The following is a 14,341-nucleotide window of genomic DNA, read 5'->3' as shown; positions in this document are numbered from 1 at the left end:
TTACTACAAAAGTTCCATGTTATACACTGGAAGTGACAGTTTGGACTCTTTCTACAGCATGGTGGGAATAAAAGGTCTGTAAAAAAATCTCATTCTGTCAACTTTTACAACATTCAACTGAATTGATCAAGCTCAATCATTTAACCTGGCTACCAAAGTTAACTTTAATAAAAGAAAAAAAAAAAAAAAAAAAAAAAAAAAACAAACAAAAGGAACTTAAGGAATATAACTTATAATTATAGGAAATATATGTTTTTTTTTAACCTATGGTTTCAAATTTGTCTAAATCAGCAACCCTTTTAACTTTTTTTTTCATGTTATCCATTTTTGTCTAGTTTAATAAACTGTTAATTTTCTACATTTTATTTAATGTTTATTGTTTGAAATAAATCAGGCATACTGAATACAGGGCAGGTGCAAAATTCTGTTAGCATGGTTACAAAAATGCAGAATCTATTATAAAATAAATAGAAAACCAAAGATAACATTTACTTTGAAGTTTAATACTTGAGCACTTCCTTTCAATGGCCCTTTTGATGTTTATACATATTTTAGGTTGGCAGTCATTGGAGGAATATTTGGTTTGCAGCCAAATGTAATTACAGCATCTACCAGCAGGGTCTAATGGGGCAAAACATTGACCCCTTGCTTTTAAACCCTATTTTGTGGACGTCTTCAGAAAAGTGCTAAATATACTTACCAGTGTGCCATTACTATCCAATATATTGATGACTCAGTGGTTTAGTGAGCTGTATTTTCCTGTCTTCTTTTAGGGAGAGTTAATAAACAATATAGAGAAGAATGTCTGCAGTGCTCAGGAATATGTGGAAAAGGCCAAAGAGCAAACCAAAGCAGCTGTCAAAGTCCAGAAGACTAGCAGGACGGTGAGATATAGCAACCAATCCATTAAACTCCTCTGAAATCACCTTTCCCTTTCTCTTTCTCTTTCCTCCTCCTCTGGTGCTGTCCATCTTCTGTTCTGGTCAGGGAGAGATGGTAGACCGTATAGAGTTTAATGTGGAGTGTACAGTGGATTACATTAAGGACGCAGTGCGAGACACCACAAAGGCTGTAAAGTACCAGAGTAATACGCGAAGGGTGAGTGAAAGATATGTCAGTGCCTGCCATCCGTCCTGCATGAGCGTTTGCACATCCCTCTCACTTCCGGCCTTTTTCCATTCCCACTCCTTATACTGTTATGAGAAGCTTTGTCTGTGTGCTGTCAACATTATTCTAATGCCGATTTCTCAATCATTGAGGTGTCTCACAGATGTTTGTTTATCAGTCAGTAAGCTGTTATTCCATTAATACATTTAAAAAGCTTTACAAATGCACAAGAATAAACCAAGTATAAAAGTTTCTTCTATGTTCTCTGGCCACCTCTCACACACAAAAAGACAGTCCGACATGAAAATCAACCAACCACAGATTATCATGACATGCAGGGGAAAATGAATGAAGGTTGAGCTGAAGATAATGTTCCTTCATTCAAACACATGAGCTATGAGCTGATGAATTGGAGCGACCAAAGGGACCAGATCAGTGAGGTTGTTGGACAGGAGCTGATGATCCACCATGTCAGAAGCAGAGGACAGGTCCTGTAGTGAATGATGTACAGCAAGATGGTCTCAAGATTTTCCACGTTTGAAGCCATATCTTCAAAAATGCAGACCTATCATGTCTGAACTTGCTGAAAGAGCGTAAAGGTGCAGGATTTTCAGTTACTGTTAGTAAACACAACATTTAGACTAGGCCCCTCCTTCTGGGGTGGGCTCAACTCTGCCAGAAGCCACGCCCCTTGTATCTGACATCATATCAGTTGCCAGATCACACACTGCCCAACCAACAGCAGCATCACTCAAGAACGGAAACTACCTGCGGCACGATGAGTGATGAACTATTTTTTCACATATTGTGATTATGCATAAATGGCATTATTTTCTGTGTATATGAAGGAACAGTTAATGCCTGTCACACCAAGAATGATACGATAACTATAACGATAACTATATTAGCGTCCACACCAACGAACGATAACGGTCTGTTTATTGTAAGCTCACGCGCTGCTTTTTCAAAGTGTTTACAACTTGTTTTTGCTGTTCTTGTTGTATTTACAACAAGCTTTAACCAGCAGATGTCCTCAGCATGCTGTGTTTTGAGTGAATAGCTAGTGTAAGCGATATAATCTAACAGTGAATTTAGCTGACGAAGTCAATATAGTGGAATTAAAACAACACCTAGTCTTTTTCACTGCAGCTTCAAAGGAAGCAAGATAATGTTGTCAAAACTAGCGCTGGATACCTAAGATAATTTTATGTTACACTGTTTGCTAGCCTGGCATAATGATCTCATTGTTAATGAGATCATCATCGTTCTGACAGGTACCGATTGTTTTCCATATATCCATTTTCTTTAAAGTATCCTTGAAAAGAGGGTTTGACTTGTCAACAGTAGTGGATTTTTCTGGACCTCGCCGATTAACTTCTCCGCAATGTCGTCTGCCATTTTAAATGCACAAGCCTTTCGATTAGAATGGATCTTGATTGGCTATCAGTGTTTTATCGTTCAACAGCTGGAAAAAAATCATTCTGAAAGTGATCCCAATGATATTGTTTCTCTGTATTATTATCGTTATATCTGTGGTGTGGACAGTGCTATTCTTTTATAGTTAGAACGATTTTTAGAACTATATCTTTATCGTTACCTTTATAGTTATCGTTCTTGGTGTGAATGGTCCTTTAAGCTAATAATTTGATGACTGGCTGTAATTTGCGAGCAAGTTTAGCCAGTTTCTGTCTAGCTCACTAATAAATCCACAGAGTTCTGCTCAACTTCCGCTCACATATTTGAAGGCTGCTTTTGGATCATTGAGGGTAAACGTCATATTATGTGACCACGCACTACGTTCTGCCTAAAGAACAAATGGTGCAACCAAATAAAGTACAGAGTTACAAACTAGCTAGTAGTTACTAAGCCTCTATTGTGGATTTTACGTTCCAATTAAAGCAAGAACTTATGAAGGGCTGGAGCAGCCTTACCCTGGGTTCTCCAACATCCTTAAAGGATTAGTTCACTTTCAAATGAAAATTACCCCAAGCTTTACTCACCCTCAAGCCATCCTAGGTGTATATGACTTTCTTCTTTCTGATGAACACAATCGGAGATATATTAATATATATCCTGACGCATCAGAGCTTTATAATGACAGTGAACGGGATGCGTTTGTGTGAGAAAAATATCCATATTTAACAAGTTATAAAGCAAAAGGTAACACTTTATTTTAGGGTGTTTTAACTAGTTGCTTATTAGCATCCTTATTACTTGAATATTGGCTATGTATTACTGTTTATAAGCACATATTAATGCCATATTCTACATGACCTTATTCTACATTTTCAATCCTACCCAATACCTAAACTTAATAATAACTACCTTACTATCTATTAATAAGCAGTAAATTAGGAGTTTATTGAGGGAAAATCGTAGTTAATAGATTATATGTGTTCTGTATACTAAAGTTTTACCAAATAAAATAACTAGCTTTTGCCAGACCGCCTTCCGTATTCAACTTACGAAAAAAGTGTAACTGACCTTGCGTAGGATGTAGAGTAAGCGTTTTGAACTGTGAGAGTTTTACACTTTCTTTGTAAGATGAATACGGAAGGCGGTCTGGCAAAAGCTAGTTATTTTACTTCATAGCTTGTCAAATATGGATTTTTTTTTTTTTTTTTACACAAACACATCGCTTCGCTTCAGAAGGCCTTTATTAACCCCCCGGAGCCATGTGGATTACACATTTATGATGGATGGATGTGGATGGAGACACTTTCTTCAGCTCATAATCGTTGTTTCCTATTCACTGCCATTATAAATCTTGGATGCGTCAGGATATTTATTAATATAACTCGAATTGTGTTTGTCAGAAAGAAGAAAGTCATGTACACCTATCAATCTGGGATGAGATTCAACCTGGATTTTCTGCTAGGAAGAAGAAAAATCCAGCCATCAAGAACACCCTGTAGCTTTTGATTAAGGACCAAGTGACGTCCTACTGGATGCAGTACCAGCGGTTCACCAGTCCCAGTACTTGTGTGTGTTTAATGTGAATGGAAAAGAGCATCCTTCCATCTCATCTTCTGTTCCACTGTAGAAGGAAAGGGCTTTGAACATCATGAGGGGGAGTAATTGATGATCAAAGTTTCATTTCTGGGTGAACTAAACCTGAATGGTAAATGGTAGGGGTGTGACAGGATCTCGCGAGATCAAAAGGTAAAAAGCTGAGGCTCGTTGAGGTAAAAAGCTGTCTCGCGATATTGCCATGACGGAGTGTGAGGGTGAAATTGGGATAGAATATGCCACCGCTATGTTTACATTGCGCCTCCACTGTTGTTTTGCTTGTTGTAGAAATAAAAACCATTTAATTCAGTTGGATAACGGTCACTTCGGTCCCATCCAGTTCATCCAACACGAGATGTAGTCGTATATGTAGTGCAGCAGAAATCAGAGTTCACCGATCATGTGATGAGATGACTGACAAGACCATGGCGGAGGATTCGATCCACAACAGAGCCTAAGCGTCTAATAAATGTCTAATCTTGTAGAACTCGCGCTCAGCACCGCCGCTCCCTGTTCATAGAGTAGCCTACACGCGAGCGCACATTAAAATGTGATTTCAACACCCTGCATTTTGAAATCGGCTTCTTGATGCATGCGAATATCTCCCATTATGAAAGCTATCTTAGGCTGGGCTGTGTAGTTGTAACCATCTCTCAGCTCTCTATCATGATTAAAGAATAAATATGGTCTCTTTGAATATTGAGAGAGTACTTTGATTATGGTTGCACTTATTGTTTGCACTTAATAAGACTAAGAGAAAACTGTATTATTCATTTTTATTTATACTGTTATTATTTCTAAAATCAATTTGTGGAAAGGAGTTCAGTTAGGAGGTCAAAGGTTGTAGAAGCTCATAAATCATGTACAGTAAGGTCTAAAGAGACTCATATGAAATCATACAGGAGAGAAGCCAGTCAGTTGAGTTTGTGGCAAAACCTTTTACAGTGCTTGAGTATTGTTGTCTTTTACTGCATATGATAACTCATACTCAGAAAGTAGAACTGAAATGACATTCATTAGAAGATGATAAGTTAAAACATTTCAAATGAACCTGCAGACTATTTTTCTAGTCATGTATTTCATCATTGAGGATTTCTTAAAAATACTGTGTAAAAATCTTGTCTCATTCTTGTGAACTTAATCTCGTGTCTCATCTCGTGAGCTAACTGTCTCGTTACACCCCTAGTAAGTGGTTGTTAAGGTTTGTAATCCTTTCAGCACTAAGATATCACAAAGTGATGGGCTAAAGTGAAGATCTCTGATCTTTCTATCCATGTCCTCCACAGAAGTTGATCCTGATAGGCGGCTGTGTGTCCGTCTGCCTTCTCATCCTCATCATCTCTCTAGCCATTGGATTGAGCTAACCAAGACACTTCACCTGTATAGTGCTCAGACATTATTGACAGGCAGGAACTCAGGACCATCTGTTTTTATCTTCTCTTATTTGTGATATAGCCAATAGATTCAGGGGATTTTGTTAAAAACAAAGACACAGACATGCTGGGAAATTACGTACAGACTGAGTGTGTAATAAGATGAAAAAAGCTGGACTTTGAGATGGGATACGGTGTACAGTGCCTAGAAAAAGTATTCACTTTCTGGAAATTTGTCATCATTTATTAGAGTAATTATAGCCATATCAATCACTTGCAGTGATTCTGTGTGGATGCTATAGCTCTCTTTATTGTTGCACATCTGCCCACTGCTATTGTCTTAAAGGTTTAGTTCACCCAAAAATGAAAATAATGTCATTTATTACTCACCCTCATGTCGCTCTACACCCGTAACTAATAATGGGTCGATTTCAAAACACTGCTTCATGAAGCTTCAGAGCTTTATGAATCTTTTGTTTCGAATTAGTGATTCGGATCTCCTATCAAACGGCTAAATTGCTGAAATCACGTGACTTTGGTGCTCCGATTCACTGATTCGATTCGTAAAGCTCTTAAGCAGTGTTTTGAAATCAGCCCATATAGATATTACTGAAAAGTCATTATTTGGTTATTATTCTTGTCGCTTTATAATATTAAGATAGAACCACTAAACTCACATGAACTGTTTCAAATATGTTTTTATTACCTTTATGGATCTTGAGAGGTGCAGTAACATTGCTGGCAATTATCTGTGTAGAACGACATGAGGGTGAGTATTAAATGACATTATTTTCATTTTTGGGTGAACTAACTCTTTAATTGTTTGTAGAGCTCAAGCACAGTGAATTGAAGATCTGGTTTATCAAATATGGCAGTTAGTCTGAATTAGTCTCACAAAGTGCAGTTTTGGTCTCATCGGATCAGCTGCTTCAGAGTCTTCCACATGCCTTCTGGAAAACCAGTTACCATATTAAATTTTTTTGTTTACAGTCTCCCATAAAGTGTCAGTAGGGGCTTTTGCACTGGAGGAACATTTTCATAGTTCCTAGAACTATTGGCTGAAATATCCGCTTTTCGGCATGTTTGCACCGCAGGAACTAGGAACGATTTTAGTTCTAGGAACTCCTTTTTTTTGAGAAACTAAATTAGCTCCTACTTCAGAGTAGGGTCTAATGCTGCGTTCCAGACAGATTGGATTTGGGATTTTTCCCACCTCCTTTTAGGAAATAACATCTGGAACGCCACTCAAAGTCGGACATTTGGCATGTGAACTCAGGGAACCTCAGCGAGACACGTAATTTGACGTCACTTCAAAGATTCCAATGATTCCAATGAATATAAAATTTAAAAACAAAGTTTCACCTTCATCAGCTGTTTTCAAAGCGATTGTATGTTATTTTTATTCTATTTTGCCATAATTGACAGAAAAACACGATATGCTGTCATTGTGTCAGGGCGACATCATGTGGTCAACATGTGTATGAGTTACTGGAACTCACTGAGGTCTGGAGTGGGACATTTAATTTGGGATATTTCCACATCCAACCTCGTCTGATACACAGCATAAACCAGCATTATAGGAACTATCAGTGACATAAATGTACGTTGATTGGCCAAACGCACACAAAACACCGACACCCAGCATTTTTAAAAAGCCATGTAAACATATTTACTTGACGAACATGGAAAACAGAGTTAGCAGCATTTACCTGCTGTCTGTGGGGTTGTGTTCTTTTCTCAGCTTAGATGATATCTAACACTTCAAGTTATCATGGCGATTTCGTCTCTTTAGCCCCTCTTTTTGCTCTTTCAATCGCGTAAATTATGCGTTTACATTCCAACTCCGTTACCACAAAACCCACGACACACAACAAACACAGCTCCGATCTTGACTTCTCCATCCTCTGGTTGTTGACATTTGTAAATACCATGCTTAAATGACACCGCTATCGGTCGATTCAGAGTTCCTATTGCTGGTGCGAATGCAACCAGGAAAATGGCCTGATGGAAAATTGGTTCTCGGGAACTACCCCTTGTGTCTAGTTCCTAGAATTTAGGCTACATTCACACTACGAGCCTTAATGCTCAATCCTGATTTTTGCTCAGATCTGATTTTTTTTTGTATAGCTGTTCACATTATTGTTTTAAATGTGGCGAATATCAGATTTCCAGATTTTTTACCACAAAAATCCACTCAATTAGTTCTCAAAACTAGTCCAAAACTAGCCCCATCGCGTTCTGTGGGCTATCCCGGTACAAATCACTTTCCGGGGGTTAAATATCGCGGTTGATTTAACACACGGAGTTGCAAAACAACCCGCGGCAACAGTGAAAAAGTAACCCAACTGCAGGAAAATCACAGACTTAAGGTAAACACAGAGAGCATTAAAGTAAGTGATTACGAGTTTATTTATAGTGTGATCTGCCGCGGAAACCAGCAAAATTATGATACTTATGATACGAGCCCTCATGTTTTGCTTGTATTATAGAGTTGTCGAGTTCTGACACATCACTGTCCTTCTACTGACTTGATAACGTTGGGTATGTACAATGGGTAACACTTTACAATAAGGTTCATTAGTTAATCATTAGTTAATGTATTAACTAACACAAACTAACCATAAGCAATACATTTGTTACTCTATCTACTAATCTTCGTTAACGTTAGTTAATGAAAACACAGCTGTTCATTGTTTGTTCTTGTCAGTTCACAGTGCATTAACTAATATTAACAAGATTTTAATAATGTATTAGTAAATGTTGAAATTAACAAAGATTAATAAATGCTGTAGAAGTTCATTATTAGTTCATGTTAACTAATGTACTTAACTAATGTTAACTAATGAATCCTTATTGTAAAGTGTTACCATAAAATCTTTGAAGTGACTCCCATGAGCGCAGAATGGTAACGAATGTTGATCTTGAGTGACGTAAAAATCGCATGAATTCCGATATGACTGTTCACACTGCGGTCGCATTACAAAACTCTGACCTGTATCGGATTTAGTATCACATATGTAAGTGGCTCAAATCGGAATTGAAAAGATCAGATTCCATGTGGTTTGTACTGTCATGGGGAAAACAGATACAGGGGCTTTCGCACCGAATAGTTCTAGGAACTCAGTTATAGGAACTAGCCACTAGGATAGTTCCTTGAGAACTAATTTCTCCGCCGGGCCATGTTCCTGGTTGCATTCACACTGGCAATAGTAATTCTGAAGTGGTCGACAGCGGCATCTTTAAGCGCGGCATTTTCAAATGCTAAAAACCGGTGGATGGAGGATGTCGTGATCGGAGCTGTGTTTGTTGTGTGTTGTGGGTTTCCTGATAACGGAGATGGAATGTAAACACATAATTACATGACTGAAAGAACAAAAAGTGGGGCTAAGAGACGAAATCTCCCATGACAACTTTCAGTATTACATATCATCGAGGCGGAGAAAAGAACAACCACTGCAGACAACAGTTAAATGCCGCTATCGCTGTTTTCCATGTTCGTGAAGTAAATATGTTTACAAAGCTTTTTAAAAATGGCGGGTACCGGTGTTTGACATGTATTTGACCAATCAACGTACACTCACGTCACTGATAGTTCCTATAGTGCTGGTTTAGACCCTACTCTGAACTAGGAGCTAATTTAGTTCCCCCAAAAGGAGTTCCTAGAACTAAAATCATTCCTAGTTCCTGCAGTGCAAACACGCCAAAATCCGGTTGCTTTCGCCAAAAGTTCTAGGAACTATGAAAAGGTTCCTCCGGTGCGAAAGCCCCTTATGAGTCACATGTGGGCAAAAAAAATCAGATTTGGGCCACATTTACCTGCAGTGTGAATGTAGCCTTAGTTCGTAGAGCTATGCGGTGTGAAAGCCCCTAGTGAGAAAAAAGTGTAAGTGCAATAAATGCAGAGTCTGTATTGTTGGTAATTTTGTTGGAATGAATAAAATCTTTTCTTTTTTTTTTTTTTTTTTTTAATTTTCATTAAAACAAAGTTGCATGTACAAAATACAATACCATAGAAGGTAACACTTTATTTTAGGATCTTTTAACTAGTTGCATATTAGCATGCATATTAGAATATTGGCTGTTTATTAGTAAATATTAAGCACATATTAATGCCTTATTCTGCATGACCTTATTCTACATTCTTAATCCTACCCAATACCTAAACTTAACAACTACCTTACTAACTATTAATAAGCAGTAAATTAGGAGTTTATTGAGGGAAAAGTCATAGTTAATAGTGAATACATGTTCCCTATACTAAAGTGTTACCCAATAGAATATATACAATTACAATAGAATATATAATGATTCGATTTACAGCACCTTCATAAATTGAAAGACATAAAAAGCAAAAATACAACTAATGCACTTACTTTATTCATCATTTTGTAAAAGTGGAGTTAAAATCTTGCTGAATGTTTTGTAGAAAAGGTACATCGCCATCTTGTTCTGAGCAAAATGTCTTTGAAATGAATGCACCTCATGTCATAATTACGACTTCCCAACCCCTAAATACAGACTTCCCAGGAACACACTGCATGTTCTGCCTCAATGCTTCCAGATAGAGGTGCATTTATGCTGTGATCAGTGGTTATGTAATAAATAATCAATCGCTTGCTTTCCCCAGAGATGTTTCTGGTGCTCCATACATACTACTGAGGGTGAATACTTTTTATAGGCACTATTTATCTCCCAACCTCTGTTTGTGTTGTGTTTTATATCACTGTGTCTGCTCAGCATGCATTAACTGTGTTGTGGTGTGTTTGTAATCCATTGGGAAAAAAGAGCTGGGATGATGGATCAACAGTGTCACACACTTGCTACACTCCTTACATTCAAAACAATGCCATTGTGGAGAGCAGCTGCTGCTTTCTCTTAGCACTTAATTTCTAACGTTAGTCAACACATATTATAACTGCATTACATCAGCATATAAGCTGTGTGATGTCCCATTATCTGTAAATTCATCTACAACATGTCATAAATGAATGGAAAAACCCAAACATCCTCAAACTGCTCTCCACGAATCTTTAAATATGCAATGAAATGTCTGCCTGGGTCATTACAGTAACTTTTCTTTTCTACTTTTCATGCTGCCTGGAACACCATTTTTTTTCTTGAACTTCCAAATACAGAAGAAAATCATGATTATTATCTGTTGTGTGCTGCTTGGAGTCGTAGTTGCTTTCATCATTGGTGGTGTGTTGGCCTGAATGACACACAGACAGCATGGACCGGATAATAAAGACACTGGTTCTGCAATGTGTTATGGCTGGAACACACTACATGATCTGAACCGATTTTAAAACACTAGACATCATATACTTGCACAAAATGGTTGCAGAAGGAAAACTAGTGCATCATACATTAAACGGCTGAGGATCATACACTAGCAGATTCAGACTGTCAAGTCATTCCAGACACAAACTCACACAGAAACACGAGGAGACGCATGACAAATGAAAACAATACATGTTCTAAAATCTAAAATCATACACTACAGGATTTTCTGTGAAATCTCTCAACTCCGACTGCCCAAAATCGGCAGGCCAACTAGCGTTACTCATCGAATCCAGGCTAAAGTCAAGTAGTGTATTCCAGCCCTTTGCTCTGGCTTTTGTTGGTCATTGAAGTCTTTTCATAGTTGAAAACTTTTTTTAATACAAATTTAAAAGCACAGGTGCCCCTGAACAAAACTCAGTGTATTACCTGTCACTGTGATACTTTGAGGGCTTGTGAAGGAAACATATTCTCTCAATCCACAATGACAAACAGAAAGACATCCAGTTATCATTAATAAACCACTAGTCTTTGAATTGCAAAGGAAGATTTGTGTTTGTTTTATTTTGTGAAAAATAGCTTGTAATTGTTGCATTTTTCAAAAAAAAGTATAACTCCAGTTCCCTATCTTTGATGTTGTGTCAATGTAGTGACACTAGGGGTCGCACTTGAGAGCCCCAAACACCTCTGATACTTCAGAAAAGGCCAATGAGATTTGGCGAGTGTAATTTGCATGCCCCTCCCCCGGACATATGGGCATAAAAGGAGGGGGCTTGCACCACTCATTCACATTTTTTTATTTATTTTTATAGATGCCCTTTAAATACACTGAATTTTCTTAAATGACCTTTATCTGACTGAGTCTTTCTGTGCTCTAAATCACTCACAAATCTTTTGACAGTTCGATGGTCTCTATTCAGTTTTTGCAAAATATTAGTTGTTTTTATGCATTTTGCAAGACATTACACAATTTCATGCTTTTCATCTTCAGAAAGATCTTTCTTCCTCCTCATATTGCATGAGAACTGTGACTTGTTTAATAATGTGGAACAACCTCTTTGAGTAGGTCTTGCATTTACCTAAGAAGACCTGACAAACTAGTCAGTGGAGAAAGGCATTGTAATATACATCATACACCCGCTATATTGCTAAATCTATACAATTTTTCATATCAACAGAAAAATATACTGGGATAACCTGGCTTCTTTCGAGATTCCCCTGCTCATGCGTTGTCGTGATTGGTTACAAGGTAGTTTGTGACGTCAGAAACACCAGCGATTTCAAACTGCATTCCATATGAATATGGAACATGTATGTGCTGATTCCCTAACGGTAATGATAAGGGATGTCCCGATCCGATCTCAAGGATTGGTATTAGGCCGATTAAACATTTTTTTTAACTGATTGGTAAGACTGATTGTTTATTTCAAGTCAGCTGCAGGTGTCGTGCAGTAGGTGGCGCTGTGCACCTTCAGGTGGGTTTGCCAACCGCCATTAATTAAAAAGAAAAGAAGTTCAAAAGTGCGTGTGATGCGCAAGAACCAATGAGGTCTGTTCTAGCCTGTCACGTGTTCAAGCTTCCGAGTTTTTTCTTCTTTTTTTCATTTTGTTGAAATTATTTCCCGGTTGGTATGTCCATGGCTGAATCCAAAATCGCCCCCTATACCCTTATTTACTATTCCCTACATTAGTTCACTAATACAATTCCCTTGAAGGAATGATTCAGCTGCGGACGCCATCTTCTGGCAAGATGTGGGAATTCATTCAGCGCGTGACTCTCACAGTGCATTATGGGTATTCTCTAGTCATAGAACGTACATCAGTTGTACACTTGTTATTGCGGTGCATTGTGGGATTGAATGAGTGTACTCGATAATGTCCACTAAGGTTTCGGACACTTTTTTTGAGCCCGCTCTGAAGCAAGCACTGCAGAAGACTTCCTCCCGACAGTCAAAGCAGAGTTACACCACGAAAGTGCAGACTCGTAGGAAGACCGTGAGTGTTTAGGGTGCCATTTGGGACAGGGCCATTGTGTCCCTCCTGCCACAACACTAAACTACCTGCTGAAATGGCCGGGAAACTGTCTCAGCTCCTCAGCACAAACCTGAATGAGTGGATGCACTTATGACATAAAGATGTTGATGTTCATTTTAAAGACAAGTAACTTACAAATCTCTGACCTTTTATGATTAAAAGTAGTCCTTTTTTTTTATTTTTTTTTTTTTATTTGTGTTATCTTTCAAGGCATTATAATATTGATAATGTGATGTATAATTATGTATTCAGGATTTATAACTATATATTCAAATGTATCGCTATAAATTAAGTTTTAGGACTATATATTCAGGATGTACAATTAAAATTTCAGCATCTATAACTAGATTGATTCCATAATTTCTCTAATATGAATTGATATTTTGTGATGGTGCGTACAGTACTAATGTTCAGTTTATTGGCGATGCCTCTTACACTCCATCAGACACGAATGACATCTGAGGGATCAAGCAAAATTTGAAGTTGTATATTGCGGTTTTATATTTTATTTATTTCTTAAATGCACTTTTTTTTTCTTTTAAAAGGGTGAAATAAACTTTTGAATCTTTAATGTATTTGCTGTCTCGATTTTTGTCACCCCTTCTCTGAAAAGAGTCTAATGAACGTACTGTATATATTTTATATTGATTGCTTTCTGACCCCCATAATATAATGAGCTGGAACTCAAGCCCACCTGGACCACAGAAGTCAGAGAACATTGGGAAAACTGAGCTTCTCCCCTCAGGCCCAGAAACCCTTATAGCTGCTTCTGCAGTGGAGGCTACGAACCTTCAAGAATGAAGACCTTGCTGATATATTGCTTTTACAGGTGAATGAGTATCCTGAATAAACTGTAAAAAATATTATTTAAATCCTACATAGTAGGTTACTTGAGCATGAATCAAAAGACATTTATACATTTGATTTATGTGGTAAACTATATTATAAATGCAAGATACTTTTATAAGAAGACTATCAGGAGCTAATGTAACTCATTTATAGCATCCAATCATATCAGTACTTTCGTTCTACACATCCTATATCAGCCTATTATCTTATCTCGTCTGCGTGATGACATTGATTGTGAGCTCCTCCACCAGCTACAGTAATTAAATGTGATTAAAATACATATTTAATTACTTTTGAGAAGCCTAATTTGCTGTACGTATATATATATTATACTTAATCAAATATGTTATTTTATTCTCAAATAAGACAAGAACTTTAACCACCAGACTTAAAATGACTAACAAATGTAGCCTCTCATGTTTTTTGGCCAGATGAGCAAGCTCATTGTGAACTGGAGAAAACAAGGAAAGAAGCTTGGTGCAAACTGCCTTAAGGTAAAGTATGTAGAAAAATATCAGATATTGCTCACAGAAAGTCCTTATAGATATGAAGAATAAAGCATGTATGAAGAATTTCAGTCAGGTTTAGGTCCTGTCATAACACAAAGACTTGACCTGCTGCGTTCAACACCATAGATCATAACATACTCTTATATAGATTACAAAATTACATGACAAAAATCATAAAAT

The 14,341-nt window shown here is 37.5% G+C and overlaps 1 protein-coding gene across 5 annotated transcripts in view; it reads left to right on the top strand.

Moving 5' to 3' along the window:
- The window catches only part of stx1a (syntaxin 1A (brain)), a 42,882-nt gene extending 29,504 nt beyond the window's left edge, over nucleotides 1-13,378 (top strand). Inside the window, exons 9-10 of one of the 5 annotated variants that reach the window (XM_051861598.1) lie at nucleotides 988-1,098; nucleotides 10,625-13,378. In XM_051861598.1, coding sequence (XP_051717558.1) covers nucleotides 988-1,098; nucleotides 10,625-10,702 — 189 coding nt within the window. In that variant the 3' untranslated portion in view covers nucleotides 10,703-13,378. Of the gene's footprint in view, nucleotides 1-773 lie in introns of all 5 variants that reach the window. The other 4 variants (XM_051861599.1, XM_051861597.1, XM_051861596.1 and 1 more) reach the window with 4 other exon arrangements.
- Nucleotides 13,379-14,341: the final 963 nt, after the last annotated feature.

Source organism: Ctenopharyngodon idella, chromosome 15, assembly GCF_019924925.1.
Source record: "Ctenopharyngodon idella isolate HZGC_01 chromosome 15, HZGC01, whole genome shotgun sequence".
In the NCBI taxonomy this organism is placed as follows: Eukaryota; Metazoa; Chordata; class Actinopteri; order Cypriniformes; family Xenocyprididae; genus Ctenopharyngodon; species Ctenopharyngodon idella.
The sequence above is the reverse complement of the archived record's forward strand: the minus strand, read 5'-3'. Positions and strand labels throughout refer to the sequence as shown.